Below are 20,945 nucleotides of genomic sequence, written 5' to 3' on the forward strand. Positions count from 1 at the left end.
AGTGCCCTGAGCCAAACTATTTTTTTTTTTTTTTGTTAATATAACAAATTTCACGTTTCACTAGTAGGGATCCTCTTGATTTACTCTTAATTTGGATTTATTATATAAAAAGTTTAATTGGCTATGTGACTACTTACTATAAAATGGCTATTGGTCTATTTGTTCTTAAGTTTCTCTGCTGAATCCATGACATTGATGAAACTGTACAACAAAATGTATTTTCATGAACTTGAGTAGAGCTTTGTGTTTTTCTGTATCCACTTATAGAGTATATAATGATTATATCTATCTATATATCTATCTATGGATCCCTAACATATGATAGAAACCTCATTTGACTGAAACTCATTTGACTGAGACCATAAGACTGAAATTTCAAAAAATTTCAAAAGACTGAAAAGTCACTTGACTGAAAAGTACAGTTTTGTACCTACCATAAATGTAGATGTTCGAAGATCCACATTGCTGCAGTCCTTACACTTGGGTAGTCCGCTGTCCTCGGTCGGCCCGAATATCAAAGTAGCTGGCGTCCCGGTCAAAGCAGCAAGACTGACATCAGGACGTCAGGGTACAAATGCGCATGACCGACGTCATATCCTCAGTCTTTTCTTGCCCCAGATGTCAGAAGACCCTAAAAAGAAAGGTCAAAACCAAAAGACAGCAAAAAACAACCAACCACCCTTGCACTAATCATATGTACAATATATACAATATCTACAATATTCACAACCCAAACCACACAACCTCTAACTACAGAGGGAGGGAGAATTGGACTGCAGCAATGTGGATCTTGAACATCTACATTTATGGTAGGTACAAAACTGTACTATGTTCTTCATCTCACATTGCTGCAGTCCTTACACTTGGGTAGAATCCCAAAGCAGAGGTAAGGGAGGATGGCAAAACTATGAAGCAGTAGGAGCTGCCAAAATGCCCTGTAAAATTGCAGTGGCAAAACCAGCCCTAGATTTAGAGTAAAGTGGAAGGTGGTAATGCTTAGAGAAAGTATGCACTGAACTCCAAGTAGCTGCCTCCAAAATATCTTTAGTTGCCACCCCCCTTAAAAAAGCTGTAGAAGTGGCAGTAGCCCTAGTGGAATGAGGCCTAATCCCAGCTGGAATATCCTTACCATGACGGGAATAACAGAAAGCAATACAAAACCCAATCCACTTAGAAATAGTTTGTTTTGACACAGGCTTGCCCTGAGAACCCAAAGCAAATGAAACAAATAACTGCTGAGACTGCCTGAACCCTTTAGTTCTGCTCAAATAATATCGCAACTGCCTGTGTATATCCAAAGTGTGCAAAATCTTTTCCCCTTTATTTTGGGGGTTTGCATAAAAAGTAGGCAAATGAATAGTTTGGTTTAAAGCCACACTAGAAACCACTTTAGGCATAAAGGAAGGATTAGTACGCAAAGATACCCTATCCTTATGGAAAATTAAGAAAGGCTCAACTGCCATAAGGGCCTGTAGGTCACAGTCATAGTGAGCAGAAATTGCTGCAGCATGAACCTTAATAGAAGAGAAGGACAACCCTTTGTCCAGTAACTCAGTAAGATATTGAAGAGCCACACTTAAATTAGGCTTAGAAACATCAAATTCCTTTGCTGTACTCCAAAATAAAAATCTCTTCCATTTATCTGCGTACACTTTCCTTGTACTAGGCCTTCTGGCCTCCAAAATAACATCCAAAACTTGCTGTGGAAGCTGAGACCCTCCAGGGTTTAAAACAGAATATGCCAGGCTGTTAGGTGAAGAGAGTGAAGTTTGACATTGAGTAAATGACTGTTCTCCTGAGACAGCAGGTGAATGTGGAAAAGGCAAAAAGGCATGGGAGCTCCCGTACCAGACTTCTCAGTAATGGGTACCAGTGCTGTCGAGGCCAATCTGGAGCTATTAAAATCATCTTTGGCTTGTCCTGTCTGACCTTCAGGAGTACCTTTGGGAGGAGAGGCAGAGGTGGAAAGGCATACACATGAAGATTGCTCCAATTGAATGAAAGAGCATCCACTTTCCAAGGTGTGGGATGAAACCTTTTGTGCAAAAACTTTGGCAGCTGGTAGTTTAGTGGAGAAAGCGAACAGATCTGTCTGGAGTTCCCCATAACACTGTCAATTTCTGAAATACATGAGGATCCATTTCCACTCGTGGGGATCCATAATTTGTCTGCTCAACACATCTGCTAAGGAGTTCTGTGCTCCCGGCAGAAACCTTGCCTGAAGATTTAGCTGTTAACTGAGAGCAGTCTCCCACAAAATCATTGCTTGTCTGCATAGAGGATAAGAATGTGTTCCCCTTGCTTGTTGTGTGTACCACATGACAGTTGTGTTGTCTGTTAGAACCAACACCTGCCCTGGAAGAAGTAAACTTGAAAGCTATTAATGCAAATTGACTGCTAACATCTCCTTCAAGTCGATATGTAGATGTTGAAGTCTGCTGGAGCCACGTGTCTTGTACCCACTTACCATTTAGATGTTCTCCCCAAGCTTTGTCCGAGGGATCTGTCATTAGAATCTGACTCGCCTCTGGCCGGGTCACAGAGAGTCCCTTGTTTAGGTGACATTCCTGAGCCCACCACAAAAATTCCTTTTGAATGCAAGGTATTATCTGAATGACAGTGTCCAAATCTTGGCAGTGCTGTGTCCATACATTTTGAGATACCATTGTAGCTTCCTCATATGCAGTTTGGCATTGGGAAGCACCAGAATCTAAGATGCCATGAACCCCAAGGCTTGAAGGACTGTCCTTGCAGTCAGCCTGGACTGATGAGACAATTGATGGAAGTAAAGAGAAAGATTCTTTTGTTTGTCCGGGGTCAAAAGGCCATCTGGGATGCTGTATTCAGTCTCACACCCAGAAAGCACATGTCCTGAGAGGGTACTAGACTGGACTTTATTTTGTTCACAGAATACCCCAGGCATCTTAGCACTGCTATCACATATTGTAAATGATGAAGAAGTTCGTCCTTCCTTGGGCCAGAATCAGGCAATCGTCCAAATAAGGATAGATCTGTATTCCTCTTAGCCTGAAGAAAGCTATCACTGGAGCCAGAACCTTTGTGAACACTCTGGGTGCAGTAGATAAAAGGGCAATGCAGAGAACTGATAATGAGAAGTCCCAGCCAGCGTAGATACTTCCTGCAACTTAGCCTGATAGGAACATGAAGGTAAGCCTCCTTGAGATCCAGAGTCACCATCCAGTGATCTTTGCCCAGCAGAGGTAAAAGCTGTTGTAACGTCAACATTTTGAACTTGGGAATGTCCAGATAAGTGTTTAGGATAGATAAATCCAAAATTGGTCTCCACGTGTTCCCCTTCTTTGGTACTAGGAACAGGCGAGAATAAAATCCTAGGCCCACTTCTGGCAGAGGGACCGTTGTATGGCCCCTATTTGAAGCAGCAGAGAAATTTGTTTGTGAGCCTCTATTCTTTGCTGAGGGAGGAACGTCCGGCATGCCTTTGAAAGGAGGCAAGGTATGGAAATAAAACTTGTAACCTTGGTGTATGATATCCAATACCCATCTGTCTTGGGTAATCAAACTCCAATTTTCCTTGAAGAGTGCCAACCTTCCTCCCAAAGGTGCTGCCAGACAAGAAGGATCTGGCAGCTGAAAAGGTTGGCCTGCCTGTTTACGAAAGGACTGGCCCTGCCCTCACCGAAGATTGTGCAGGTGAACTCCCTGTTCTAGGTCTGAAGGGCTGAGCTCTGCCCCTCCCCCTACCATGCAGATCTACCCCTAGACTGTGAATCATAAGAGAAGGCGTCCACCCCTTAGCAGGCCAATTCCTGCTAAACTGAGGCTGAACCTGCAAAAAATCTTTAACAGCCTGCATAGATTTAGCCTTGTCCTCCATTTTCTTCAAAACTGACTCCACAGGTGGACCAAACAACACATCAGACTGTAAAGGAGCATCTAAAATCCTTGTCTTAACATGGTCAGATAAATTCTGATCCTCAGCCAGCCAGGCGTGGTTGAAGGACTGACACAGTGGCAGCCACCCTAGACGAGGCCTGAACAGCATCAAAACCACACTGTAAAGAATGCTTACCCACCTGTTCAGAGACATGTACCAAATCTTGTAATAATTTACACTCAATGCCTTCCGCCAGAGCATCTACCTTAGACTTCAATTGAGAAAGAAGATAGTTTTGATATTTCAACATGTGAAACTGGCAATTCAAAGCCCTCATAGCCAAGGTGGAAGAAGTATAGACTTTCTTTCCCCATCTATCCAAAGCTCTGGCCTCTTTATCTGGAGGAACCAGATTTTTTACAACAGAGGCCTTGACACCCTTAGGTCCCTGACTAACAGTTTCTGGGTCCACCCTAGGACTCTTATAAAGATATTTATGAGCCTCGGGCACCCTGTAATACCTATCCGGTTTAACAGGAGCAGGAGGCAAAGAATCAGGATTAAGTGAAGCCTCTGCAAACACATCTTCCACAACATCCAGAACAGGTGGTATAGCCAAAGGCCTAAGCTGGGGTAAAAGCAAAAATTCCCTAAGCCTTTTCCTGGAATCAGAGAAGTCCTGACCTTCCCACTTAAAATGTTCCCTCATGGAGTGAAGAGTCTCTGAAAAAGAAAAATCCTCTGGAGGAGAAGCAGAAGGAGTAGAATCATCCACATCAGAATCAGAATAAGGAGAATACTCCTGTAAGTCTTCAGTCAAGACTCTGAAACATCCGAAGCCTGCTCAAAACTCCCCAACTCTGGTTCTACCCTAGGCCTCTTATCAGGAGGGGGCAAAGAACCTCTAATTAAAGTAATTAAATCTTCTGCCATTTTAAGCATGTGCTTCTTGGGCACAGATCCTGAAGAACTAGGAGTGACACCAACAGAAGCTAAACCTGGCCTGCCTCTGGGAGAAGCTTGGAAACAGAAGGAGAGGGCCTAACCACCCTAGGAAGGGAGGGAGTACAGTAACCTGAGAAGCCCCTTCAGCCTGACCTGCCTCCTGAGAGGCCACATCCTGCAATATCAAAGTCTCCCCTGAGACTCCAGAGAAGCCTGACCACGGTTCCACTGGCCTGGGTTTAGCTGCTTTGTCTGCTTCTTCAAGAAGAAGTGGGCGCCGGCGCCATCCGGGCATATATTATGCACCGCTTCCCGAAGACCAACCTGGCAAATTTCTAAACCGGCAATATAGTTGGCTATTGAACCTAGCACAAAGCGACACCCAACAACGTCGTGCTCAGGCCCCAAACAAGGAATACACAAAGTATGATAGTCCCTATCGGTATCTGTTTCCCACAAGAAATACAGTTATTCACTTTTTCTGACATCCGTAAACCACTGAGGCAAGAAAAACTAAAATATTCTAATCTGAAAGAAACTTTGAACTCATCTGAATTTCAGAAAAAATTTCGCAACTGACCAGCGGCCTCTTCTCTGAGGGACCATGCGGCAAAAGACTGGAGGATATGGCGTCGGTCATGCTCATTTGTGCCCTGGCGTCCCCTGATGTCAGTCTTAAGCCTTGACCCGACGTCAGCCTAATACTTTGATATCGGGACCACCCGAGACAGCGGACTACCCAAGTGTAAGGACTGCAGCAATGTGAGATGAAGAACATCCCATAATACTCTATTTCAACATACTAAATTTTAAACTGGACCATATAAAACCAGCCTAGGTGGGGGACTACACCTACCAGACCCCGTAATGTAGGGGGCTGTGCCCCTCACACCCCCACTAACTATATATACTAACTCCAGGATCACACTGCAGTGGGGAAAATGGCATAGTAGTGGTAGCATGTTGACTACTGTAAGGTACGTGAAAGGTATATCCCCTTTTCCTCACTGTAGTGCTATCCTGGAGTTAGTATATATAGTTGGGGGTGTGGGGGGGGGTGTAGCCCACACATTGGAGGTGTGTGGGGCATAGCCCCCCACCTAGTCTGGTTTTATATGGTCCAGTTTGCAATTTAGTATGTTGAAATTCAGTATTATGAGTTTCAGTCAAGTGACTTTTCACTCTTGAAATTTCAGTCTTATGGTTTCAGTCAAATGAGGTTTTTATCATATGATAGATATAGATAGGTAGGGATCCCTATCTATCTCTCTATATATATATATATATATATATATATATATATATATATATATATATATATATATATATATACACACACACACACACACACACACACTCACTGTTTTGTGTGTGTGTGTGCTTGTGCATGTGTCTATGTGTGTGTGTGCATTGAGAGAGAGAGGTAGATATAAATACTCATATATATTTATATATAGATATAGATGTATATTAGAAAGAGAGAGATCTTACATGTTATATAAAGGTGTAATGTGTGTGAGCTGGACAGCTAAATCAATTAGAGAAGAAACAGAGGGGTAAGGGTAAGACCAGACGAGGGGAAGGTAAGACTGAACATGTAAAAGAAAGCGGGACAGGAGAAGGACGAGGAAAAAAGATGGAGAACAGGAGCAAAAAGCTTTCATTTTTATCACTTCAAAAAAAAGTTTCCATTTGAAGTATTACTAGTCTGGTTATCAACTGGCTTTACTCAAATTATAAAACTGAATGTGTATCTGACTGGAGAAATTCTGACTTTTTAAATACATGAAATAAAACTAAAGCCCTACCAGTTTTGGTTGCTGTCACTTATCTGTTAGGGATGAATTAAAACTTTAACAGTCTGCATGGTGCTGAGCTAGAATGAAATGGTCATTATACTTACCTACAAATATCCACTGTTTACAGTAATGACCACATGCTTGCAGTAATTTATCAGCTTCTTATCTAATGCAAATGTGGGCACAGACAAGCACACTGTAAGAACAAATGTAACGCATCTGCTGAACTGGGCAGTATTAAAAGTGACAAATCCAAGTGATGAATCCACATTACATAGGTAACAATGACATAATGCAATGGCTTACTGGTCCTACCAAAGTTTGCTGCAGTGAAAGTTTAGGACATCATTAGAGGCTGAAGATATTTAACCTTGTAATAAATCCTTAGGGAAGACTTATTCTTTTTCATGATAAAATCCTGAATGTTATTAAAAAGAAATGTAAGATGCACAGAATTGGTAGCTTTTAAATGTAAAGTGTTTTAAAAAAATACAGTTAAAATGTTTGATGTCAGGTAAATAAAACTGAGAATTATGGCCATAAGGACTACACAACAAATGCTGATATTTTAGTGAGATTATTTATGTCTAATTTTGCAGAAATAGTTTAACTTACCAGGATTAAGGATGGATTTCATTTCCTTCCATGTACCATACTGCAGGGGGCCTTTGTATACCCCGAGACTCATTTCTTGGGCTACAACATTTGGGACATCACTCTGTTTCTGGTCTTTTGAGAGTCTGTGGAATAATACAGGGAGATTAAACACAAATGACATACTATTGATCATGTTAGCAAAACTCATACATGCAATCAAATACAAAACTACCAATTTTTTTTACATACCTCAGTATAAATGACTTGATTTCCTGTTTTGGAAAAAGTAAAAAAATGAATATGCTGAAGAATTATTGTGGATCACATTTCATTGTGAATATGATTTGTAATGTATGTTAGCTAATTGAAACAAATCATCTTTCCTTGTTAATTTCAATGTTTTTACCATCAACATATCTTCATTACATCACCAACACATTTACACAGTTGTTTGTTGTCATTATTAATAAGCAAACATTGCCATCATAATGTAGTAGTAAATAATGAGCACCAATGTTAAGTACTGACTTTATTCAAGAAATGTGATATTACCCTGTTTAAGAAAATCAAAGTATAGGTGAGGTACCATAATGCTAAGTTTCTATGAAGGAGAAGCATTTGCCATTGTACTGTCAGAGCTGATGCTAAAGTTGCCAGTTTACTCAGAAAGTAAAACTTTCCTAGGCTGTATAGGCTGCAAGCCCCATCCCCACAATGCAGTGTCTTTACCAGCCTTCTGTACTTATGGATGAACCTGAAGCAAGCTCTAAATCAGAGGGCAATAAATAGTAGAGGAATAAAGATTCCCCTGGAGCATCAGAGCAGGATTTATTTATTTACTGACATTTGATTACCAGGAAAGTCTGACTGGGTAGAAGCCCATTTCCATCAGAGGCCTGGGGAGAATAGCTCCAAATTATTACAGAACATCCTAAAAAGCAATAATTTTCCAATCTTCAAAAATAAAACAAAAGCATCTGCAGTTTAAATAATTAAAAACAAATTTGACATAAATACATTGGTTAGGAAGCAATACAAGTTATATGACAATCATTCGATATTTAAAGAAATTTTAGACCGTTTGTAGAGAAATTAAAGGTAAGGTAGTCTAATACAAACAACTACAAACAGAAATTAAAATATGAAGTTAAGGTTAAATAAGCTTATAGTATATTTAGAGAGAAAGTCAGGGAAGAAGTAAGGAAGTAAGTGAAGAAGGGAGAGTAAGGAGGTATAAGAATTAAAAGGTACTTGTTCACAATTAGGGATATAGTTTATCCTGGTTTTGAGGAAAAACAGAGCCAGATTTTAGCCAGGAAGTCTTTCAAAGTGGTTTTGAAACATGAGAGGGATGGTATTCACCTGATGGATACAGGTAAGGAGTTACAGGCCTTAGCAACCTTGTATGAGTGCAGACAATGCCCAGCAGATTTGAGAGGTTTGCAAACACACAGGAGTTTTTGGTTTATGGTTCACAATAAAACTGACTAGAAACATAGTTGTGTGGAATGTTTTTAGTGCTGGACAGGCAGATTAATGGTGGATAATTTTATAGGAGGTAAGAAGTTATACATCAGCTGATGAAGCAGTTCTAACCGATTTATGGTTTTTAGTGTTACACAGTGATGGGTTCTGAAAGAAGAATTTGCTACAAATTTAGGAACTTTGTTATAGCATTGTTCAAGTTTTATTTTTTTTGTGAAGCTTGGAGGTTAGTAAGGATGGGAACACCATAAAGAAGTGCTTGGAGGAGATACGTATTGGCAAGTGGGGTCTATATCATTTAATCAAATCACACATCATTAAACCCCTCTTCGAACACTTTTTAGTTGAACTCACAAATAAGTGAATGGACTTTTAATCAAAGTTTTACCTAGGGCAGCGATTTCAACCAGTGCACTGTGCGAGGTCGATAGGTGTGCAGCAAGATTTTTTAAAATATTGGTAAAAGTTTTCAGATCCCCAATACTCTGAGAGCTCACAATCCCCATCCCAGTTGCGTAGCATTGCCATTGGCGGCTGCCTCTCTCTGGTGCCTTGTTTGAAATGGCATACAGATGCTGACACAGCTGGTAAGAGGCAGCAGATGTAATAGCAATAGCACTAGCAGGCAAGAATGATGCAGTTTGTAATTCCAATTTAGCTTTTACATTTTAAGCATTAAATATTACATTTGAAAAATTCTTAAAACCTAAAGTCACTCCCATGCTGCATGCATTCACCTGGGTGTGTCTGTCTGGGTGCAATAAAGTATATGTGTGTATATATGTGTATGAGTATGTTTATGTTTCTGTCTACATGTGCGAGTTAATTCATGCATGAAAGCAGAATGTATGTGAGCGTGAAAGCATGTTTCTGTCTGTGTGTGTGAACTGAATGCGTGCATGAAAGCAGAATGTATGTGTGTGAAAGCATGTTTCTGTCTACATGTAAGTGAATGCATGAATGAAAGCAAAATGTTATGTGTGTGAAAACAGAAGACACACTGTGTGAATGACACAGAGTGAACAGTGAGATCAATCGAGCCATTATGTGTGTGTGTGAAAAAAAGACATTATATGTGTGTATGAGACAGAGTGAATTGTAAGATCGATCAAGCCATTATTTTACACTCGCTAAGCAGTGCTTTTGCTGTTTAGTGAGTATAAAATAAAAATAAATGAAACCAAAAATGTGTGTGTGTGTGTGTGTGTGTGTGTGTGTGTGTGTGTGTGTGTGTGTGTCTGTGTGTTAAGTGAATGCATGCATGAAAGCAGAAGAGAGTCAGAGAGAGTGAAAGTGATCCCTGGTAGCTGCAGTATCAGTTAAAGAGGTTTGTGTACCTCATACCTCTCAACAAGAAATTTGGACAGAGCCACAAATAATGGGGGACAAATGACTGAAAAGGACGACATATTTAAAATATTGCTGTTATAAACTTGACTAAGAAAAACAACAAAACACTTGCAAATGAAGCCTCAAGGTTAACTGAAAAAATCACTTACCTGGTATTAAGAGCTTGGATCCATCTGTATCTTGGTAGTTGATCTCTTCATTGATTAAAATGCAATACAAAGCATGAGCTTTCTTATTTGATAGGTATAACATCATAGCTTTTCACCTTGTATCATCTCTAAAATTCAGGCAGATGTGCAATTTTCAGTGGTTGAACCCATAGCTTTTAAGTGTACCTCATTATGAGGAGCATTCCTTATTTGGGGTCTTAAAAAGTTCATGTTGCTTGAAGTTCCACATTGAAAGGGTTTGTGACACATTCAATATTATCAATTTTTTTAACTGATATCCATAGTAAATAGATCTGAATTGTATTTCATTAAAATAACTAATATACAAGTAAAAATATCACATTTTAACTATTCTATGAGCTTCCTAGTTGAAGTTGTTAGCAAGTGCTCCACATTTTGCCCAGTTGTTCCACATTATGAGAAGGAGTGTTCCTCATTTTGGAGATGGAAGGTTGAGAGTTATGGTTGAACCTATTTTACATTGGGTTCCAAAACACTGGCCTGTGAGAATATCAGTGGAAGGTAGTAATAGTTTTTATGCATGACTTATATAACTTGTTTGGAGAATCAGCGTCTTCTACCTTTGTAAGTAATGTGTGTTGCTGGCTTTTAACCTTCTATGTATAGTTGTTATAGTGTTTTCCACATGGAGCTGCTATAGTTGACCTCAGGTTGCCCTGAAGGTTAGCCGCTAAACTTTAAAATATATTTTTTGTATGACTATTCCTCTAGATTGCTCCAATTTTAGTGCAGGCTTGTGTTGTACCTTGGTTACCCACTTGCGACCACTCTATCTACGTGGGGCTGCTACAGGCTACCTCTGGTACTGAACGAGTGCTCTGTACTTAGATATTAATGTAGTTAGACTTTACTAACAAAGTCTACGGCAATGGAAATTAGTGGCACTGTAACCTTATGGTCTTAAACCTAAGCAGAACCTAATATCACATTTAAAGCACTTTTGGTATCAAGTGAGGAATTAGAGGAAACCTTTATTTAAATAATGCCTCTTGGTATCAAGTGAGGAATTAGAGGAAACCTTTATTTAAATAATGCCTGTGTAGTATGCGCAACTAGCTGATAACCGCATAAACTACAGTTACCCACATGGAGCAGCTACAAGCTACCCCAGGTTCTAGCGAGTGTTCAGTGTTGAGACGCTAAAGAAATCAGCTTCTCTAGGCAAGTAAACAGCAAATACAGCAAGTGGTTCTGCAACGGCTTGTGGACATTTAATGAGCGGAACCTTTACAAATAAAGTGTTTGTGGTATAAATTGATTCATTAGTGGGAATCTTTACTTAGAATAATACCATGTATAGCAACCACATGTAGCCATTAGCCACATAAACACTGACTAGATAAGTCTGTGACAACATATATACATGCTTTTTAACCGAAACAAATTAACTCAATACTTGTATGCTAGCCCATATCCCTACTATGCTAGAATGCACATGTAAGTTCCTCACTATGCTGCTTTACTAGCAGAGCACAGCCATTATTTAATAGACTTGTACTTATAAAACTTACTAAACATAGAGGCGTCTGCATTGCAAGTTTATAGATTACATTACAAGTGCTATTTGTGGGCAATATATTCAAGTAGCCTTCCCTTGTTAACTATATAAGCAACATTACAATTTAAAGTCTGTTCAGTGTTTGTAGCCTTGCTATACATTTTAAGATGCTGTGCTACTTTTGACGGTTGTAGTAGTGCCAGACCTTACTATGGTGATCTTATGCTAATGAACCTGTAATAGCTGGATACCTTAGGAGTGCCTACTAGTCAGGCCATTTTCATACCTAGCATATCTGTCCCTGAGAATATGTTTGGATAACTTCTACTGCACCTCTATAGTTTAGTTATGTATTATTAGAACTTAAAGCATTGTGCACTTGTGTCTGTAGTGTTCTGTGAGTTAAGCAGTGTCTTGAATATGTAAATGTACCAAAGTAAGACACAGGACTAACTAGTTTGTAAATTATCCCATGGCTTCTAGTATTGCTGGATGAATGTATAAATGCTGTATTTTATGAATATGCTTAGTCAAATTGCCTGTACTAACTTAATAAGGACTTTTTGTTTCCTTTTTTTTTCCACTGCTTTTTGTCTTGTTCCCTAACTGTTCTCAGCTCTCCAGCTTGCTTACCCTCCACTAGGAGTTAAGAATCTGATTGCCTGGCAACTAAGGACCCTTTCCAAATTACCTGCTGTCTCATCGCTCTGTAATCTTATCCTTGTGCTCTTCCAAGAAAAAAAGTATGTGTTTTTCTAATACTGGCTGTAAAGCTAACATTTAGTATTTTTAATTATTGTTTGTAATTGAAAGCTTCCCAGCCTGGACAGCCAGCAGCCCTACCCTCTCTGTATCCTGTAGTCAAAATACTGACCCTTAGTTCCTTTATTGCTACCTCCTTCAGCTGAACAGATCCTCTTATTTAGTCCTAGACCACCCTTTCCCAGAAAGTACTACTGCTGTAATACATTTCCCTGTCCACTAGGTGGCAACCTTATCCAGTCCCTTTCATTTGTCTATCCCACTATCCTATAGTATACTACTACATTCTGCTGTCTATACCTTGCTCTTACCATTCTTTCACATACCTCTTATAGGTTCATAGAGTAGTACTAGGCTAACTGCCCTTGTGAGCCATTTTAAGCCTAGCCAATTATTGTGAGACTCAAACCCTATACCTTGTGCTTGTAAGGCAAACACCTTAACCATTAGGCCACCCTCCCAACCTTGCTTTTCTGTAAACACCCACTATCCTCCTATGAACACTATCACTCTACTTCTTATTATTCTATACTTACCTACACTTGAGCTTACTTTCAGCAGTCAGCATTCCAGTGATTATTCATCTTTGTTCATCTTGAGCTGTTTCATTCACTTGTATCTGACCTCTGCCTGAAATTAAAACAGAGACACAGTTCTTTGCTGATAGTGGGGGCCTATTTATTCAAAGAGTTGGTTGCTGTAGAATTAAATGCATGTGTTAAAGGCAGCTGGGTGGTATGAATGTTTATGGAGTCAATCTAATCACAAGTATTCAATCAAGACAGCTCGAAAAAGTTCTTGATAGCCACAGCAATTGTAGTAAGAGGAATACAGATTGCTCAGAGGTGATCTGTGTCTTGCCTACAAAGCAATGTCAGACCCTACCCTACTGGAGATGCTCCATATCCCTAAGTCTACCTCTTAGGTTCATAGGTTGATACTAGGCTATCTGCCCTAGGGCATTTATAAGTCTAGCCAGAGTGTGTTTGGCTTTCGCCACCCTTTTAGATTAGTTGACTGTGCCTCTGTATAGTAGGTCACAGAAGATAGCCCTTTTAAGGTTAGTTTACTGTGCCTCTGTCTAGTAGGGACACAGAAGAGATCCCAGGGGTAAACCTACGATCTCCCATTCACTCGTCAAGATTTCTCTTGAAGAAGGTCATTGAGGGGCTCTGCCTAACATGGATTGGGATTTTGTTCCAGAGTGAGGGGAGCCTCTGGGATATGAATCTGTCACTCCAGCATGTCCTATTTATTTCTGTGCTGAGATTTAAGTCCCTGGAGCGTGTAGCTCTAAGAGATTTGGATTGCCTGAGGTGGAGCATGTCCATTAATTCTGGGTTGGACATGGCTTTATACGTCAGGCACAGATTGCCTCTGAGTAGGCGGTAAGCAACCGAGTAGAGCTGGAGTTTCTTTAGCCTAACTGCATAGGGCATCTGTTTGAGTCCCTTGATCCTCTTGGTGAGGTACTTTTGGGATCTTTCCAGTTGCTGCAGGTGTCGGGTAAGGTACATCCCAAATGGGGCCTGATGAATGATGAGTAGAGGGGCACAATGACCTCTCTTGATCTAGATGTGAACCCTTTCATGATAAGGTGGGCTATATAGAAGGTCTTTCTAACCACTTCGGCAACGTGATTGTCAAAGGAGAGATTGCTATCTACTTGGGTCCCCAAATCCCTAATTGCTTCTTCTGTACTTAATGGATTACCACCTATGTGGTAATTTGTGGGCACTTTGTTTTTCCCAAAGGGGATGACTATGTACTTTTTGGCATTTAGCTTTAGGCCATGGCTCTGGCACCAGTTATCCGTCTCTGTGAGACCCTTTTGAAGGATGCTTGTGTCAGTCGGTGAGTTGATTATGGCACCCAGTTTGCAGTCATCTGTGAACTTGGTCAGCCATAGTCCTCCCGTGTTAGCCTGTACTTCAGAAAAATATATACCGAACAAGAAAGGTCCCAGGACTGAGCCTTGTGGGACGCCACTTGTAACTGGTTTAGAGTCTGACATGGCACCTGCAATTCTGACCATGTGGGTTCTATTCCTGAGCCAGTTTGAAACCCATCTTGTGACATGCCCGAGTGGGGCATTGTGTCGAAGGCTTTTGAAAGTTCCAGGTAGGCTGTGTGGACTACCTTCCCTTCATCTATGGCCTTGGTGACTGTTTCAAAGAAGTCAACCAGGTTCAAGAGGCAAGATCTGCCCTTAACAAAGCCAAATTGGGTAGGATCCAGTGTTTGGAGGTTCCCAATGTCTTTGTTTATGAGTTCCATGATGATATGCTCCACAGCTTTGCAGACCAGGCTAGTCAGGCTTATAGGGCGATAGTTTCCAGGGTCCGTTGTGGCACCACCTTTGTGGAGTGGGACCACTGTTGCTGTACACCATTCCTTGGGTACATATCCTGTAGTAAGGCTGAGATTGAACAGTGACTTTATGTGAGGGTTCAGTTCTTCTTGGAGCTCGTGTAAGACGCAGCCCAGGACACCATCCAGTCCCATTGATGCTGTGTTTTTTGCTTTGGAGAGGGCAGCTCTCACCTGTGCATCTGTGATGTCAGGGAGGCTACACTCTGTTGGGATATACATTTGCTCTTTTTGGGGGGGAGAAGTTTGCACTAAACCTGTCTGCCAGGATGTTAGCGATGTCTGTGGGTTCAGTGTATTTTTTGTCATTTTTCACTAACTCAGAGCATATCTGGAAGTTGCCACCCAGGTTCCTGACATAACTAAAGAAGGCCTTGTGATTATTTTTAGCGTCTTGTGCAATTTTTCTTTCGAAGCTGGCCTTAGATGATTTTATGAGGGATCGTAGTTTCTTCCTAGTACTGATCAGAGATGCCTTCCCTTTTTGGGATTTTGCTCTATCATGTAGTAGCTTCCTCCTTCTGTTGTATAGCTTATTTATGGCTGGGGTCCACTAGACAGGTCTCCTGCCTTTGGAGGAGTGAGTCTTGGCTTTATTTGGGATAGCACAATCCATGCATTCCTGTAGGTGTCCATAGAATGCGTTTGTAAAGGATTCTGCGGTTTGGGCCGTATTTTCCTCTGGCCCGGGGGCTTTGAAGGATTCCACCTTGGTTTTGAGAAGTGTGAAGTTTGCTTTTGAGAAATTCTTCATTGTGGTTTCCTTGGCTGGGTTTGGGGACAGGATATGGATCTCCAGTGAGATTAATGTATGGTCAGATCTTACCAATGAGGGGTATAACTCTGGTATGGAACATAGAGTCCCCATGTTGGTGATGATCAGGTCCAATATGTTTTCCCCTCTTGTGGGAGTGGTGACCAGTTGTTCCATAACATTTGAGTTTATAAATTCTTGGAACCATTGGGCGAGGGTGTTGGGGCTTGAGTAGTGCTCCCAGTCTATGTTTGGGTAGTTGAAATCACCCAATATAATGGTGTTTGGAGAGACTGTCATATTCTCCAGTGTTCTCAGGAAAGCCAAGTGGGGTTCCTGTGTTTGGGAGGGTGGTCTGTAGCAGGCTACAAACTGAAAGGCAGTTTTGCCCACTGTTAGTTGCACATGGATATTCTCCGATGCTTTGTGCAGTACTACTAACTTGCAGGTGTGGGTATCTTTGATGAATATGGATACTCCCCCTCCTTTTGTGGTTCAGTCTGAGTTTTGGGGCCAAAAAGCATGGTATGAGGTATAACCTGGTAGTGATGGGGTGCTCTCAGAAGCCTTGAACCAGGTTTCTGTTACTGCACAGATATCGATATTCTCCATACTGAGGAGAGCCTCGAGTGCGTGCATCTTGAGGTTTAGACTTCTGGCGTTGAGCAGCATTACCCTTAGTTTCTTTTTCCTTGTGTTGTCTATGGAGGTGGGTTTGTCTTTTGAGCCTTGCCTAAAAAAGGCACTATGGGGGTGGCAAGAGCCTTAGCCAGTATTCGAAAGCCCAGGGGTGACAGGTGAAAGCCGTCCCTAGAGAAGCAACGTGGCTTGTCGAGCATGTCCTCCCAGGCTGACAGACACTGGATCCCCTTTGAATGACACCAATACTTTAGCCAATTGTTAAAATTGATAATTTTGTCTTTATACTGTGGCATCATTCTTGGTGAGGGTAAGATGCTACTCAAGGTCAGGGTCATACCGGCCTGGGCTACATGATCAGAGAGCTCCTCTATGTCTCTTTTCATGTAGTCTTCATGCATTACCTGCTTGATTGGCCTAAATCTAATATGTGACATCAACAAAACCTGCTGGAGAGACAGGTTTGTCTCCCAGAGGCTGCCCCTTCTCTGGAAAAGACTTTCATACATGTCAAACAAAACAGAATACCTCACTGACTCTCTTCAAACTCAACCTTGATGAGTGGATGGGAAACCATAAATTTGTCCCAGGGATTCCACCTGTGTCCCTCATTGACAGGGGCAACAGGTGCTGACTGAGGGTTCTTTTTTAGGGGGGGATAAACTCTTGGCTAGGCTTGTAAGGGCCCCAGGGTCATTAGCCTAGTAATCTCCTAAGATCCTATGAATACAGTTATGAATACTTTGCATACTGCATGTATTTTACAAACTATGCTGAATTATTTAGTGGAATAGTCTATTTTCAAGGAAAAATACCACTTTAAGATTTTATCTGAAGTAATATCAATTGTACTGGATAAAAATACGAACATATTTTACTTGATTATTAGGATTTGTGCTAGAATACATTTCCTGAAACAGCTGTGTGCATGAGAGAGTGAGTGAGAGTGACAGTAAACAGGTTTGCATATCTCTGGACCTTTCAGCTGAAGAAATCTGGATAAACACTCAAAAATACGAACAGATTTTAATTACTGCTCTTATAAAATTACTAGTTCTTTATTTGTGTTTGACTGCTTGATTTTTACCAATGAGGCTTGGGTCTTTTGAAAGGACAGATTTAATGGAGCTTTATGTTATAGTGTTTGGGACTAGTTATCATTTTAATGTTTATTAAATGTTTTTCAGCTTTCAATTGTTTTATTATTTCATCATTAGATTTTGCGATATTAAGGAGAGTTTGTGATTCACTATCATTTGCAGCTTTTGGGACGTGACCTATATTTTGATGGCTGATAATAAGCATATGTGTAGTAGATAACATCAAGCTCAGATATCTCATTAAATATTAACTGCAAGTAAAAAAGAAAATTTTTAAAATCAATCAAAATTGTACCTATTTTTTTCAGACCGACAAAAAATATAATATATTTTTTGGTGTGCTGCAAGATTTTTGTAATTAGTTTGTGTATGCCATGAGATGAAACAGGTTGAAAATATCTGACCTAGGACAAACCAACAGTAGGCCACCCTAGCGACCTCAGAAAAAAATCATAAAACTTAAAACCTACCCAGGTAGGAGGCTGCACCCCCACACCCTCCTAGCTAAATATACCAACTCCAAATTGCACTACAAGTGGGGAAAAGGGCAAATTCCAAATGGTGGCCAACTGTTGGTTTGTCCTAGGTAAAACTTCAATTAAAAGTCTAATCACTTATTTGTGAGTTCGACTAAATGGTGTTCAACAAAGAAGGATTTGGTGATGTATGATTTGATTAAATGATATAGACCCAGCAAATGTAGTTTTAGTTGTGTCACTAAGAAAGCTTTTGGATCTGTAATGCATTTTTAGTTTTTGATGAGTTTTTCATATACAATTTTGTATATCTTGGTCAAAGTAAGATTATCATCCACTATCACCCCTAATGATTTGCTATGAGAAGTGACTTCAATGTTTGCATTATCAAGAGAGAAGACTTTAAATTTTGTTTTTTCATGAGACAATGACTTAGGGAAAAAGTAGTAGTTTGATCATGTTTGGGTTGAGTATGAGTTATGCAGTCATGTTTCAGTGAATGTTAAAGCTTCCCGAGTAATTTTTTGGAGGTGTACCATGTTGCCAGATGTGCAAATGAGAGTGGAATAATCTGCTTACTGTATTAGGGTACCTGTTGTGTGGATGTATAGATGGTGTTGAAAGTATTAAAGAGGAGGGGACTAAGGATAAAGCCTTGTGGTACACCAGTGGTGACTGGGAGGTAAGGAGAGAGCATGGCGTGCCATTTTATTGACTGATACCTATTGGACAGGTAGCTTTTGAACCACAGCAGGGTGGGCTGAGAGAGACCTAAGGACATTTGAAATAGAAGTTTGCTGTGACAAACTGTGTCAAAGGCATTAGTCCATAAATAAGGGAGAGACTAGTTTGCCATTACCTCTAGCTTTATTGATAGTATCCATATATGTTAAAATGGCATTGCTAGTATTATGAGAATGACATAAGTAGTGTGGTGTAGGAGATAGGAGTTCTTCCTGCAGGACACAGTCTAGCAGTTGTTTTTCAATACATTTTTCAAGTATTTTGGTGGAGGAGATGATGTCTACTGACTTTCCACCTTCATGCAGAGGGATAATGTGTGACTTTTTCCAGAGAGAGGTAAGGCGGGATTCCTGGACTGACCTATAAGGACTGAGACAGGACAGGCAATGTTTTTGGCTGCTATTTCTAGGTAATCACTTGGAAGGTCATCGGCTGCAGAAGAGCACAGTTGAAGTTTAAGAGTAATTTTATACAGGATGTGGGAAAATATTTGAAGGTGAAAGTGGATGTAGCGATATGTGGCTGCTGTCCAGGGTTGGCATTAGATGCTGAGGAATCCTTGGTTAGATAAGCTACAGTATATATATATATAAAATAAGAGTTGAACTGTACTGCAATCTTGAGTGGTGAGTTACAAAGAGGGTTTTGGGTTTAATTTTTTGCTGGGATGCATGATTTCTTTAATAGATAATGAAAAATTTTCAGGGCTGTGTTTAGTACTACTATGAAAATTATTATAGTACAGTTTTTGTCTTCATTTGCATTTTAGTACAGTTGTGAAGCGTTCTGAAGTTTAAGCTACTGAGGTGCGTTATATTTTTCCCATTCTTTCCATGCTTTTTCTCTGTCCTACAGTAACATTCTACTCTGTTTGGACAGACAAGTTGCATTATTTATTTTTAGTCTCTTCCTTCTATGAGGTGAGGGCTATTTAGGCTTTTTAGTAATGTACTGAATTAATTTACAGCATCATCTAAGGGGAGGATTTTAAGGAAGTTCCAGTTAATTGTATGATAGTGCAGTAATGAACGTTTCTGGATTACACTTGGAAAGGTTCAGTGTTATTTTACAAATATGCTGTTTAACTGGATGTGTGAAATGTCTGGTCATATAGATTGAGAGGTTAATGGGAGGGTCATAGTTATGACAGATGGACATCCTCATACAGATCTACCATTATGGTATGTATCGATAATTTTTTTATCTAACAATGAAGAAACTGATTTACAACAGTTCTGTCCAGACAGCATTCTAAGATACCATAGCAGGTGTTATAATGATGGGAACATGCTCCAGGCAAGACAAAACACTGACACAACATAGAGCAGATAGTGACTCACAAAAATGTGAAGCACGGGCCATGTTACAGCTGCACAAATGTCATTTACAGTAAAGTTTCAGACAAAAGCAGTGGAAACAGAAATATTTTTTACTGCAGTGCACCTTTCTAGTGATTTCTGATAACTGCTTTTCATGGACTATGTAGCCAGCACTATACTGCATTCATTACTATCTTGTTTCATTTGCCAAAAACAGGGAAAGCAGTCTATCATCTTCAAAGGATGTTTTAGTTCTGTCTACATAATTTCTCAAATGTCTGGGTACATACATGCAGTAAAGAGGGAATTCTGCCATGCTAGAATAGTTGGAGTAAATGATAATTTAGTGAATAAAGTGATTCTAATAGGTCTCAGTGACCACTTCTGGTATGAAGGAGGGGTTAGTATGAAATGAAATCCTCTCCTTGTAGAATGTCAAGCAGGGTGTCTTCAATGAGAGTGCCTATAACCTCAGAAACGTATTTAGCCAAGAAGATCCAAAAAATAGGATCTGCATGCAGATACAGATGTCAAACATACTGTGTGACCTTACTGACCACAGAGGTCTTCCTGCTCATCATACCACCAAGATTCAGTGACAAAGTAAATGATCCAGCAAGCCTCTTTTTTTCCTGCAATACTTTGAACTGCACCTCCTGTTGTAGCTTCCTCCTCAGACTCCATGATGACTAAATAGACTACCGCTGAAGCCACATTAGTTCTAAGTAAAAGGAATTAAAATTAATTTCTTTTTCCTTCCTTGGCACAGTTTTGAAGGTAGTATATTTAGAGACTGGGAATGTGGACTGAAAGTCCCAGATTGTGGAATGAAGTCATGCAGTGCTATACAGAAACACTTTGACACCAAAGAAAGGGAGGTTAGTTAGGACAGTGATGGCATGCTGCAACCCAAAGCAATTTTCTCTTATATAGAAGAGGTGCTTACATTTTGTAATAGATTCTCTGTCAGATGGGAATGGCATACGATTTAATGGGACAAAGTATTGACCACACAGTGGAAATGGTTTTCTAAATGGTACTGAGCACAGAAAAATGCATT

General features: G+C 40.3%; 1 protein-coding gene across 2 annotated transcripts in view; it reads right to left on the minus strand.

Moving 5' to 3' along the window:
• The window catches only part of LOC122813679 (zinc-binding protein A33-like), a 263,871-nt gene that overhangs the window by 70,470 nt on the left and 172,456 nt on the right, over window positions 1-20,945 (minus strand). For both annotated transcript variants that reach the window (XM_044086128.1, XM_044086127.1), the window contains exons 4-5: window positions 7,447-7,469; window positions 7,216-7,340 (exon numbers count right to left, since the gene is read on the minus strand). In XM_044086128.1, the coding sequence (XP_043942063.1) occupies window positions 7,216-7,340; window positions 7,447-7,469 (148 nt within the window). The remainder of the gene's footprint in view (window positions 1-7,215; window positions 7,341-7,446; window positions 7,470-20,945) is intronic.

This window comes from Protopterus annectens, chromosome 10.part0 (assembly GCF_019279795.1).
Source record: "Protopterus annectens isolate FY-2018-M chromosome 10.part0, PAN1.0, whole genome shotgun sequence".
Taxonomy (NCBI): Eukaryota; Metazoa; Chordata; order Ceratodontiformes; family Protopteridae; genus Protopterus; species Protopterus annectens.